Below are 13,531 nucleotides of genomic sequence, written 5' to 3'. Positions count from 1 at the left end.
GATCTCTAGCATTCCAGTACAAAAAAATAAAAATACTAGATACAAACGATGTATTTTATTTGAATTTCCATAGCAGACTAAGACAAAGTAGCTCAGATTAAAGTGAAAAGAAAAGGATACAGGATTTTCTATTTTTTTATATACATATACCCATAAATAAAATCTACTGTAATTAATACCTTTCAGAATAAATTTTAGTTAGAAAATAAAATCCTTCATACTGAGATTTAATGTCAGTGTAAATGCAGCTAATCTGATTCATGTTCTATTTCAATATGTGGATATATAGACATGTGCATTCTTGAATGTCTGTTATCCACCTATTTATTTTAAACTGCACTTTAGAGAGGATTCAAGCAGCTCAGTCACTCTGCTCAGGTTCCAGCATTTACAGGAACTCTTATTAATTCGTACTTCCTCCTGTATAAACTCTGCCTATTTTCCTTCTGCTTATTTCCACTTCACTGTGCAGTTTATGTTTGCTGAATTTCATATTTTATTTGTTTGACCTTATTTGGTTCCCGTTAGGCTTTCTCTGAATTACACCTGCTTTATTACTCTTTAATGTTTATTTGACTTAGTGAATAATTAAAGTCTGTAGTTTTCTATCTCACTGCCTTAGTTTAAATTTCCATTTGTTTTCTATTCATTGCAACTTTCATGTAATATTTTCCTACTGAATGTGTTGTTTAGACTTCAGAAGACTTCAGAAGATGGACTTTGTGTTACTGGTTTTGAGTTGGAGTGTACAGATGTGTTGGTGCTTAAAGTTTGCATACATGGAGATGAAAGCCATTGTTTAGGCCCGGATGCATCAAAGCTGTTGTTTGTTTGGGGTGAAAAGGTCATACAATAAGCAACTCAAATTAATTACAACAACAAAAATGAATTTGGTGCACAAATTTGGAAATAGGCTAAAGATACATACATATTTACCTTCTAATATTTATGAGTGATAAAAGTGAAAAAAATTTATCTGAAAGTAAAGGTATGGAGGTTTACATTAAGCTGCATGATCGACTGCAACTTCAAACTAATTTAACATTTGTCCACTGCTGTATGCTTAAAGTGATGCAGTTCCAAGAGAAGGAATCGTTTTCAACTAAGTATTTATTTTGTAAAGAAAAGTGGTCAAATGTCCAGTTAGAGTTTGTATTAGAGGCTCATTATCAGCTACATAGTTTTCAATTTCTCTGCAACTTTTCAAAGGGCATTTAATGTTAGAGGGTGTATGAATATATTTGAATCTAATATACATTTTTAATCAAATATTAGTTATCTTTTACTTTTACTTTTTCAATTCCAGCCTTAAAAAGAAAGTGCATTATCGTGATAGCCACCAGTCATAAAAATGAGTCAGAGGTTTGAATTTTGACTGAAAAAAAAGACTATGAAAAAAGATGAGTTCAAGTAGGTGCATTCACTTCCTGGGTGAAACACAGCATCACCGATAAAACATTTAAATATTAAACTCAACAATATTTGATCAATCATCATGCACAGTCCACAAACAAACCCACCCCCATAGTTAAAAGCATACATTTCACAAGACCACCACACTAATAAAAACATGCAGCTGAGAGTATGAGGCATGCCTGCACTGCAAAAACACAAAATCTTACCAAGTAATTTTGGTCTATTTTCTAGTGCAAATATCTTAGTACACTTGAAATAAGACAAAACTAACTTATAAGCAACTTTTTGGCAAGAAATAGGAGTTTGGTTTGAGTAAATAATTTCTTAATATTAATGAAAAAGTACTAGTTCCATAGGCAGATTATTTCACTTATAACATGGGAAAAATGTCTTGTTATAAGTGAAATTATTTCCCAAAAGAAATACAACGTTTTCATCAAAATTAAGAAATAATTGATTCAAAACAGGCTCCTCTTTCTTGCTGATAAGTTACATGCAAGTAAGTTTTGTCTTATTTCAAGTGTACTAAGATTAGCAGAGGGAGGTGCATTTTGATCTAGAAACTAGATCAATATTAATTTTGCATTTTTGCAGTGTGTATGCCAGACTGCCTCCTGTTAGCTTTACCTGGGCCTGCCTGGAAGATTCTGGGCAGAGAAGGGGGCAGAGAGAGGGTCCAGGTGACAGGAGGCTGAACAGATTGATTCTCATGGGGCAGAGGCGGCTTTTGGAGGGAGGTAAATTTGGGAGCAGGAATCTGGCAGGCTGCTGAGATTGGCTTATGGGTCACAGCAGTGGATACAATGAGAGATGTGGTTGGAGAAGATATGGATGAGGATGTTATTGCTGTTTTAGGTGATGGTGATGAAGAATGTGGAAGCTTGAGAAGCTCTGAGGATGGAGCTGGGGGTGTATTTGAGGTCAGAGGTGAAGAGGTTTCTGCAAAAGCTGGAGACGTATTACAGGACGATTTGGAGGTTGCTGAATTTTCAGGGAGCGGAGAGGCAGAGGAGGGACTCTGAACTGGGGGAGGCTTTTCTGTGGCCTGCGTTTTAGGAGGACTAGTTACAGAGTCGCACACAGCAGTGTCTGAAAAGGCAGTGCTGGCCATTTTCGCCCGCTTAGACCTGGGCGAAGGCCTGAGGGGAGGGGCCAGGTGCAGGTTGGATGTCTGATTGGACAGGAGCAGCTGAGAACAGATGTCGGGAACGGCGGGGAGAGGGACGTGGAGCATTTGGCAGAGGAGGGCGAGAATGAAGAATGGAAGTGGAGGGATCAACATCACGCCCACCGGCTGGTTTAATAGAAAAACAGTGATGAAAGATGGGGTGTGGAAAAAGAGAATCTATGAAAAAGACAAAGAGGGTTGTGACTGCCGAAACAATGAAACAATGGTAGGATCACATGACTGTCAGTGGTGATACAGTCATGTAAATCACGTTTTAAAGCAAAACAAAATAAAGAACCCCTGCTGAAGCTAAAGCTAGTATAAGAATGTTATCTGAGCATGCTTCCTGATAAATCTGATCCAATAGTAACTGTGTCAAATGCAAAAGTGAGAGCTAAATAACATTGGAAATCTCTTGAAGCACTCAATGGTATTTTAAATGAACCTCTGGTATTTGTTGGGGTTTAGGGACCACAACTAAACATGCATATAACTGTCCATTTTAATAGTTGAAACAGAAAATATACCTTTATTTGCATTGCATTACATTTTACATTTTAGCTACCGCAAAACCTAACATCGATGGTCTTTCTTTGGATTACATCCAATCAGTGCCAAGGAAAAAGAAAGGTGCTCTTTGATTGACTGCTTTGCAAATGTCAGCCAGTAGTGTTCCAGGTAGCATCATGCCTAGATATGTAAGCTTCCCAATACTTTTAAAAATTGTCAGATTTTCCACAAACAATTTGGGATCAACTAACAATTTTTTTTATTGGTAAATACTGAAATGGGAATCGACAGAGGACATTTTCCTGCAATTCTAAAACGTTTTAAGATCTCAGTACTGTGGTTTCACATTGGCAAAGGCTGACAGAGCTGTTTTTATGTCCCGCAGCAAAACTGTTCATCCTAGCAGATGTACTTCCGAACAGTGACGGCTGGAGTCTGATGTGTTTAGTGTTTAAGTGAGAAGTATGTGGGTTTCAGCAGCAGGGCGAGTGACAGGACTGTGTGAAATACTGCGAGACAATGTGAGTGCTTTAGCAGCTGATGCAGACAGACAGACAGTGTTTCCATCCACACCTCCTCTTCACTGGCAAGGAAAAAATAGTGACAGAAAAGGCAAGATGGAGCTACCTGAAGTTGGCAAAGTGACTCCAGTGGATGTTCGGGTGTCAGGAGGAAGAGGAGCAGGACGGTTTGGACGAGTTAGTGTGTGTGGAACAACTGCAGGAGCCATTAATGGAAAGAGTCCAGCACAGAAGGAGTCAGAAAAACAGGGTAGGAATAACAGGGAAGGTTGTGTCAGAGGTGTGATGATAGGAAATTAAATCAGGAAAACGTTCTACCTACCTGTGGCAGTGACAGACTTCCGGTCCTCCTCTTCATCGCTCTCATTGAAGTCTTCCAGGTTGCCAATATCGGTGGTGGGTTTGACACTCATGAGGCTGGCAAGACTCTGCATGTCTTCATCACTGAGAAACAGTAACAAACCTTTATCACACCACTGTTAAAGATGGGTAGGCGACATCACTTTAAGGCATTGAATCATCAAATATGTGATGTATTTGACCCCAAAATATGTATTTTATTCTTAATAACTTCATTCAAAATCAGAAGACACCATCAAAGAATCATGCAATACAGTATTAGGGAAAACAGTGACCTTCACACTCATGCTTATTTTGTTGGAACCAAAAAGAAATCTGACACTGTTGACACTCCAACAATTAATTTAAGATAAACTAACTCAAGCATTTCTGTAAAGTGTCTAAGAACTTTAAATTAGTCATTCATAACTTCCTAGCACGATACAGAGGCCAATTTCACCTTGAAAGATTAGAGATATGAATCAAATATGACACATAAGTGTGGATTTTCATAGGTTAAAATACTGCAACATCTTCCTCAGCTAACTACTTCTTAAACAAATATGCCATCAAAATGCCTTTTTTTGTCCTACCATCATAAACCCAAACAAATGCAGTTTGCTAAGAGCTACACGGCTACAGGGACATTAACTGGAACTATGTGATGTGAGTTTAAGAGCCTTGAACAAAAACTAATCCACATAGTTAGTACAAAACAAAGGATGAATGTGGTTAAGCACCTCATGGACATTTTGGATTATGGTGGAGGATCTGTAATGCTGTGGGTTTTGTTAGTCTTCCTAAAGCCCAGGGAACCTTGTTAGTGGCAACATGAACTCACTGAAATACAAGAACATGTAACATGAACATGCCTCTGCTAGAAAATTAATAATGGGCCATTGGGTCTTTCTGGACAATATTGACCCAAAACATGTGTCCACATCAACACAGAATTGATCCACCAGATGGAAAATCAACCTTCACCCATGGATATCTGTTTCCAAACTGAAATCCTATAGAAAGTATGTGGGGTAAACTGATGCAAAGAAAGAATAAGAGAGAACATGGGGCCTATCTTTATGTTTGATCCTGGTAATTCAAACAACTTACGTAGCTTTTCCTTCTCGAATAAAGACACACGACAGAGACAACTTGAGCTCAGCCTCCACCACTTTGACCGACAGTGGCTTCAGCTTCAGAGTCAGGTCAGTCTGGGTCGGTGTGGGACTGGCGAAGCGCTTCAGGTTGATGTCAGCAGAAGCTAGCACCTTGCGGTGACCTTTGTTCTCCTGTGGATAATGAGTAGAAACAATCTTTGAATTTATAGTATTTTATCTGGCGCTTATTTTTATAGTGGAAGTTTTATCTGATAAGGTAGATGTGATTATTGTGCAAAAGTTGGAACTCATCCCTTAATTTCTTTGAATTTTCAAGGAGCCCAACTTTGGACTTTGGCTGTTTTTTATATATTGTAAGTTCAGTGATGCACTATTTTAAAAGGAATGATCTTCATCCATAAAAAGACTTCCGAAGTCAATTGATAAACACACTTTGTGTCTATAAATACTCAGTCTGCAAATAGAGATTTCACATAAAATCAAGAAAAGAAAATTTAATAGCCTCTGACTTACTGTCTTCAGTCAGAGGCTTCTCCAAATTTGCTGTAATACAGACTGCTACAGGAGATCCTTCCTGCCCTCGACCAACCCCATCTACAGAAACCCTTTGAAGAATCTTGAATAATTAGGTTATAAAAACATTTGATTTCACTTTTTGTGAATTGAATTTGATTTAATGTAGAAAAGAATCCCATCACAAAGATTATTCTTGAGAATGTTCAATAATAGTTTTAAAGACATAAAATGTCTTTAATAGCCAGACAGTAGTACTTTTTAGTCATTCACTTTTTTAAAGCACACACTGCATGAAAAAGCAGCTAAAGGAAAAAAAACAACTTTGAAATCCTGAAGACATAGTAATAAAGATTTCTTTAAATGATTACAAAAAAGTTAAAGGTTACCAAAAACGTTTTGCACATTGCACTGTAAAAAGAACTTGGGTAAATTTGCAGCGTAAACAGTAGAGCAGGGGTGTCAAACTCCAGTCCTCGAGGGCCGCTGTCCTGCAACTTTTAGATGTGCCTCTGCTGCACCACACCTGAATAGAATAATTAGGTCATTAAGGCTCTGAGAACTGATCTACACAAGGAGGAGGTAATTAAGCCATTTCGTTCCAGTGTTTTGTACCTGTGGCACATCTAAGAACTGCAGGACAGCGGCCCTTGAGGACTGGAGTTTGACACCTGTGCAGTAGAGTGATACTTACCCCCTCAAGCACAAACGTCCATTCCTTGTCCTCAAACTCGTCTGTGTTAGGTTCCTAAAGGAGTGATAAGAAAATTAGTTTTTAATGAAATATTCTCTAAGCTTAGTGATCCTGTTTCTTTTATTTCTATAATTTTATATTTAGATATGCATAAGCCCCTTCCAGACGTGCCAGCTTTTTGAAACGAGGTGCAACTCAAAATATTAACTTCAGGTCTTCAATCTTTTGTATACATTATTCATTTATCTAATGCATCCATAATTCCCATTAGCTTACTTTGAGGTGGAGGAACTCAAGCACATTAATGATGGTTGTGTTCCACTTCAGTATCTTTGCATTTTGGTTGTTAGATAAATTATATGCAAAACCAAAACTTTATCTAAAAGGAATGCAGCCCCAGTTAAAGACTGCAAGACTAGACAATTTTACAGTAAGTAGAGTTAAACTTTAGAAAGTGTAAAGTGCACAAAGGCTTCTGTAAGTAGTTTGTTTTAGCTAGTAAAAATAAAAAGTTAAACAGATAAACAATTTCCTGGGTCACCTCTCATAGTGTTTGAAATGGAATACCTTGAACAATGTAACAGAGATGTCAATGTTTTTCTGGAACAGGCCACATCACCGTTCCCCTGTAGGGGTTCTTTATCCCAGGCTGCCAACTGTGGAGCTGCACAAGAAAAAGTTAACATTAACAAATGCACTCTTAAGATAATTATGAGGTACTATTTTTTCTTCAGATGTAGCAAATCAAACAGCACAAGTCACATTTCTTGATGCTCAAGCAAGGAGAGGGGATGTCTAATAACTGTGACTCTCCTCAGCCAGGAATTTTTCTGCATCAAAAACCCCTGCAGTCCCTTAAATGGCAAGTATCTTTATCTTGGTATATTACGTATATACACATAACCTGCATCTTAACTCGAGTCGAGCAAATCTCAATCTCGTTGTAATCTGTTGATGACAATGACAAATAAATCTTATCTTATCTTATCTTATCTTATCTTAAGTAGGAGTTGGCAGTCTCCGCAGATTACATTAATTTGTCAGGCTTTAGCACAGATATGTGCCAGAGAATCAGGCTCTAGGTGCTACAGCCAATTCACCACTTTGTCTCATTAACATAATGGATGTTACAGTTACATTTGATTTAGATCAAGGCATCTAACTTGATGGAAATCTTTAAAATGTTTATAACTGAGCAGGACAGAAGCTCAGAAGTCAAAGTTCAAAAGAGGTGAAAGACTAGTAAACTCAAAAGGTAAAAACTAACTTAGTAAGTAAGAGACTTTATTCTGTCACATACAAATGCAAAACTGAACAAGTTTTCAATCTGATTGGCTTCTATTTTATGTGCAAAAATGTCTTTCCTAAATAGTTTGGTTAAAATTATCTCTCACATTTTAAAAAACAATATTTTCATATTTCTGGTGCTATCTATAGGTGGTCTAAACAGAGACCTCCCCAACATACAGGATTATCTGCATCTCTACTGAAAACAATCCTCATGCATCATGGAGAATGGAGTCAAAATAAACATAACTTTTTCTGGATAAAGGGAGGCTGCATCAAAGTTGAGCTTTGCTATTCTCTAACATGTCTGTTTAGGGGTTTTAATTCATTATCGACACATGGACAACCTTTAAGTCAAAGCTGGAGTTTTCCTCTTAGTTTTGACAAATACAACGTTTTGGTATGCATCAGCAAATTCTTCTAGAAAGCAGACTGAAACAAATGCCAATATGTTTTGAATTTTAACTACTGAGGGATTTTAAAATGACAGAACATCAACTAATGCTAAGTAAGGTTCTCATTTGTTCAAAATGATGTTACTGTTGCAGATTAAGGGAAGGGCTTTTGTGTGTAATCCCAAAAGGAGAATCCCCATGAGACTACACAGACTCATGCATAGGTCTGTTGTGTTTTGTCATCTCAGCTTTACCTTAGAGCACATACGTCTGTTCCTCCTGGTCCACACCACTCTCAGCTTGTCTGGTTGCCTTTAGAAACACACAAACACACCAAAACAGAAATAAGACCTTGCCTAATGTTGTAACTCAATAATTACACCTAGTACACACTCTGCTTGAAAGATTGAGTGAACAAGACAAGAAAAAGGGATGTGGAAAAGGTTTTCACATGGAACTTGGAAAGTTTTTAAATTAGATCTCAGACCATCTGAACAAAGTGGACTTTATGCCTAAATGCGATGCCACGGGGTTCAATGCAAAGTCTTATGACTGTCACTGCTGAATAATACTGCCACTGCGTCCAAGAAAAGCCAGTGCTAGTTGTATGAGAGTGTGCTTTTGCAGGAGTACATGGTGACATGTCCAATTGTCTATCAGTATTTATAACCCAAGCAGCTGCTCATCTGTTATTAGACTGAACAGGGTGTGCATTCTTCTATGTGTGTGTGTTGGTAGCATCACTTCATGTGCTCTCCTTAGTACAGGAAGTGAAAACGGAAACGGCAGAGTCATGTGACCAGACTGAGAAGTATGTCTTCTTACAGGAAGAAGGAACCCCCTATAGTCTTCATGCAGATATCTAATCGTATAATATACAAATAATTTTCCATAAAACTCTTTAAAACTCAGTGGAAACACAGTCAAATGATGAAACCCGTATGTTTCCATCCATGGCTCTGTGACTCTCACTGCTGCCTTGTATGTGAGAGTTTAAGCTAAGCCAACAGTGCTTTGTGTGCACATGTGTTTATGTGGTATGTGTGTTAGTGGGTCGGTGTAGGCTTCAGAAATAGCCTGGGGGGCACGCAGCGGGGATGATGGCTGGAAGAGATGAGACAGATTTGGAGGAAATAATGAGGACTGTCATAACTTCTGCCAGACACAGAAGTAATGACATGAAAATGAAAGATGCAAAATCATTGAGTAAGTGCAGAGCTTGTGGGTAATGATAGATAGCTTAGGCTGAGGTTTTACAGACAATAGAGGTGGAAATTAAAGTTAGTAACATGCTATTATTACAAGGCTGTTCAAAACAACAGCGTTGGTGTCTTTATTGTGTTTCTCAAAACTTTGCTGGTTGTTTTTCTATTTCTAGTAAATCTTAAACCTACAGGAAATGATTAGACAGATTTCTTTGGAGGAAGTAAAAAAAAAGCCCTGCTTTTAATCATTTTATTCTTGTGACTTTCTAGGAGAGTAAGGTGCTTATTTGTACATTCACCGCATACAGACCAATACTGCAATCAGTTATGATTTGTTTTCTCATTGTCTCCTCTTTCTGTTTTTGACCTCCAAAAACTCTTTACAAAGACATGAGATAGTGGAGTATTGGCTGTAAATCATCTGAACTGAAAAATAAATAGCATTGTGTGGCTTTCAGAGTAAAGTAACATTCAAAGAGTAGGTGCATGCCTTCATATTACTGCATATAACAAGGTTTTAGGAATATCTAATCCTCCACGTGGCCCATGATATCACTTCCTGCAGCTGATAAATCATGTGATGTCTGAGGTGTTCAAAACCTTTGTACGGTTTTAAAGTACAAATCACACAATGTTTTGGATAAGCTGCCAGATTTTATCTTTATCTTTTCTCTTTCTTACTTGGAATTTCTCCCTTATTGCTATAATATAAAATTAATAAAATTTATATGATTGAGTATTTTATTGATGTTCAATAATTGGTACTTCCCCAAAAAGTGTGGGAACCTTTTACATAAAACTAGGGGTGGGCATTTATCGTACTGTTTATCATTTATATGGATAACTTTCTTACCATGATAAGAATTTTGATTTTATTATTGTTACAATAAATTCCAATTAACAATGTTTAAAAAACTCCAAAACTGTCCATATTGTTAGGATGGTTATTTTTATTGTCGATACTCACTGAGAGTATTAATAAATATCAGTAGATTTAGAAATATGATTAAATGCAATCACTGTATGCAGTTCAGTGATACAAATCACAATTTTTATATGTAACTTGTGTCCTAAAGAAGCCTATTACTAATGGATTTGTTTTTTTAATAGTAGTATTTGTGTTTGTGGGGCTATGATTGCTGTGCCATGTAGTGACAGTCATAATGTTACCTACAAAAAGAGTAATACACAGTTCTTATTGTCACTTTTATCTTCATCACAATAATACCACAAAATATTGTGATAAAACTTTAATCCCATATCGTCCACCCCTACATGAAAGCCTAAAAGCTTGTTGTTGTCACCTCACAAAATATGATAAGAGTAAGAAGTGTCAATACTTTTGCAAGCTACTGTACCAATAATAACAAAAACTTCCCAATTTATTATGCGCTATTGTCTCTTAATAATCCCTCACTTCCCTTTTTTCTCACTTCTTTGTCAAATCTTCAGGGATTGCAATAAACATCCTAACTTCATATCAGAGAGCTGTCATGCCGCTTATATAATAATTATAATAATGATATCCTTCCAGTTCCATGTAATACTGAAAGATACGTTTTAAAACAGGAGGACATCTGGACAAAGGGTAAAAATTCTTAACCCAACACTTTACACAATAAGTTTTAAACTTACTGCTGTGATTAATTCAATTGGCTGTTTATGTTAGAGTCAATTAGTTCTTGTGACTCAGCTGCCTTTGTATAGCAGGAAATTCCCCAGGGTGGAGATACAAAGAGCTTTGAGCAAAATAAAATATATTTCCACGTTTAAAATAGCAGGAGAAAAATGATTTACCAGATAATTTAGACTGGAAATCCTATCCAGATTAATACTATACAGGTTTAGCCTACAGGCTAAAAACTGCTAGGTTATTTCTTACACCCAAACGTTGGGTTTAAGTTGTTGAAATAGAAGTATTTATAACCAAAATCTACATAAAATATAGCTGAGACTGTTGCATTAAGAGAAAAGACTAGAATGGGCCTTCTTCCTCAGGCCCATCATTTTCAACTAGATAACTTGATCTTCGCTGACTAAACTTCAAAGAAAGAATAACAAAACTTCCATGTGTGGGTCATAAAACTTTCTGGAAATTATGCCTGTTAGATAAACTGGACACTTTGGGGCAGTTGTGATTCTGATGGTCATAAGTCAGCTCCACATTTGCTTTGAGGACTGACTTAATAATTCATAGCATTGATTCAACAAGGTATGGGGAACATTCACCAGTGTGGATCTGTAGCAGATCAGTTAACTGCATATCCATGAAGATTTGCATCATCCTGATCAACTCTTTGAACTCCAGCATGTCATCTTCACCACTCTGCATGCTTGGATGTATCAAGTTGCTACAATATGATTGGTTTATTTGGTAGTTGTGTTAACCAGTTAGGCTGGTCTACATAGAGCAGGTGATACTGTAATACTGTACAGTCAGAGCATTTAACATTTAAAGTCCCATTAGGTGTAAGTGGCTATTAATCATTTTATCTATATTTTGGATTAAAAACCTAGCCCAGTAATCTGGGTCAAAAAAGCCCAACCTTATTGGACTAAATAAATCAAGTTCTTGTATGTTTCTGTTTAACCCACAATCAGGTCTTCAAAAATTATAAGAAGTCCACACAAGAACAGCCATGCTCAAAGGGAAAGCCCCACACCCATGATTGCGCTACTATTTCTTTATCGAAAGAAAATACAAACTTAAATATAAGCTATACACTGAGCAAATTAAATTAAAGGATCTTGAATAATTCACACTGGCTTTGAGAAGGTCTTAAAAAGGCTTAAATTTAGTTCGCTGAAATGTGCAGAAACGCTGTTTTTTGCCCATCAGTTTGCTTGTGTGTTTATATTTCTAATAGTCACCAACAAACGAATTAAAGTGTTTCCTAACCGCATTCCTGAGATCAATAACACATGTTGGTGCGCCGGACTTTTGCCTTTACAGATAAAGAAACTTAATGACTTTCTGTTCAGTGTCACAGATATCTGTGAAAGGCGGGGATCGAACCGATGACCACTAGCTTCAGCCTGCGGGCGGGGCGCCCTCAGCTGTCTCAGTTTAGCGGAAAGCCCAACAACATGAGGCTGATCATGGCCATAACGGAGCCTTATTATAGCTAATAACACACAAACAGCTCTCGTGAAGAATGTTTTTAAGTCAAACAGTAAAAAAAGACGTTGACATATCGCAGGACAAACCGACGTTACTCACCATTTCTTCGTGCACTCCAGGACAAGTTCCTGATAAGAAGCGATAAACTGGAACTTTGAAGCCTTTTTACCGACTCGCTGGAGTCGTTTCCAGACCGAAGTCATCGCCGCTGTTGGTAAGGTTAAAGTTTACACCCAGGGAGAGTTGAATAATCCAACTTTTATCGGCTGGTTCTGTTCCTTAGAGAGGGTTTGCCTCCTCTTCATCCGCCGCTGATGAAACTCGCACAAGCTGCGACTTGCGCTCATTTGCAACACCTCGAACTGCACGCGCACTACACAAGATATAACCTGATGTAAACCAAGCGAGGAAAACAACGACAACAGGCAGCAGCAGCAAAAGAGAAAACTGACTTCCCTCCGAGGCTTTAAAAAGTCCCAACTAAACAACTGCAGGCGTTAACATTGACAGCTTGTCTCCCCTGTTGGCTATAATCCACATGGAGGCAGCACAGCTTACTCAACTCTGGGTTGTTGTAACACAGATCTGCTTCCTCTTGGACTCAGCCAACCCTCCCGTTTTCTGTCTATGTCAGAGAACGAGAGAGAGAGGATATGCAAAATGAGTTTATATTGATGCAGAAGCAGGCTATGCAAAGTTCCTGTAATACTTGGAGACTTGACCCTGACTTTCTGTATCACTGGAGCAACATTATCTAGCTTTATTCCACATAATCAACTCTGCATAGTCTAATTTCTTTGCTGGGTGCAAGGGTGTGAAAATCCTGTATTGGTAAATTCTGTCCCTGGTTTGTATCAGAAGTCGCAGCTGTGACTAAGTTCACTTCCTGAGCAACATTCACTCCCAATGTTTTCAGGGAAAACTGTGCTTCTTCTGTGAACTACAGAAGCATAGTCTCCACACCAGAGAGAAGGACCAGGTTCACTTTGTAAGTATATGTCTGTGTGCGTTTTCAGGTTAGGTCAAAGCACAGGGATTTTCCTCAGTGAGAGCAGCAGAGTATTTTTAGGCAGGGATCATTTATGGACAGAGGCAGCTGGATGGAGAAGTGTGGGGAAGCAGCAACAGCGGGACGGGTGTGTGTGTGGGGGGGGGGGGGGGGGGGGGGGGGGGGGGGGGGGGGGGGGGGGGGGGGGGGGGGGGGGGGGGGGGGGGTGGGGGGGGGGGGGGGGTGGGTGGGGGGG

General features: G+C 38.3%; 1 protein-coding gene across 6 annotated transcripts in view; it reads right to left on the bottom strand.

Moving 5' to 3' along the window:
• LOC114153324 (EH domain-binding protein 1-like) overlaps window positions 1-12,516 on the bottom strand; it is a 29,579-nt gene extending 17,063 nt beyond the window's left edge. For 3 of the 6 annotated variants that reach the window (XM_028031784.1, XM_028031787.1, XM_028031788.1), the window contains exons 1-7: window positions 12,387-12,516; window positions 8,216-8,273; window positions 6,847-6,943; window positions 6,280-6,333; window positions 5,065-5,243; window positions 3,938-4,059; window positions 3,722-3,811 (exon numbers count right to left, since the gene is read on the bottom strand). In XM_028031784.1, the coding sequence (XP_027887585.1) occupies window positions 3,722-3,811; window positions 3,938-4,049 (202 nt within the window). In that variant the 5' untranslated portion in view covers window positions 4,050-4,059; window positions 5,065-5,243; window positions 6,280-6,333; ... (1 more) ...; window positions 8,216-8,273; window positions 12,387-12,516. The remainder of the gene's footprint in view (window positions 1-3,721; window positions 3,812-3,937; window positions 4,060-5,064; window positions 5,244-6,279; window positions 6,334-6,846; window positions 6,944-8,215; window positions 8,274-12,386) is intronic. The other 3 variants (XM_028031786.1, XM_028031789.1, XM_028031790.1) reach the window with 1 other exon arrangement.
• Window positions 12,517-13,531: the final 1,015 nt, after the last annotated feature.

The sequence above is a fragment of the Xiphophorus couchianus genome, chromosome 11 (genome assembly GCF_001444195.1).
Source record: "Xiphophorus couchianus chromosome 11, X_couchianus-1.0, whole genome shotgun sequence".
Classification (NCBI taxonomy): Eukaryota; Metazoa; Chordata; class Actinopteri; order Cyprinodontiformes; family Poeciliidae; genus Xiphophorus; species Xiphophorus couchianus.
This window is presented reverse-complemented; position numbering and strand designations above follow the sequence as displayed.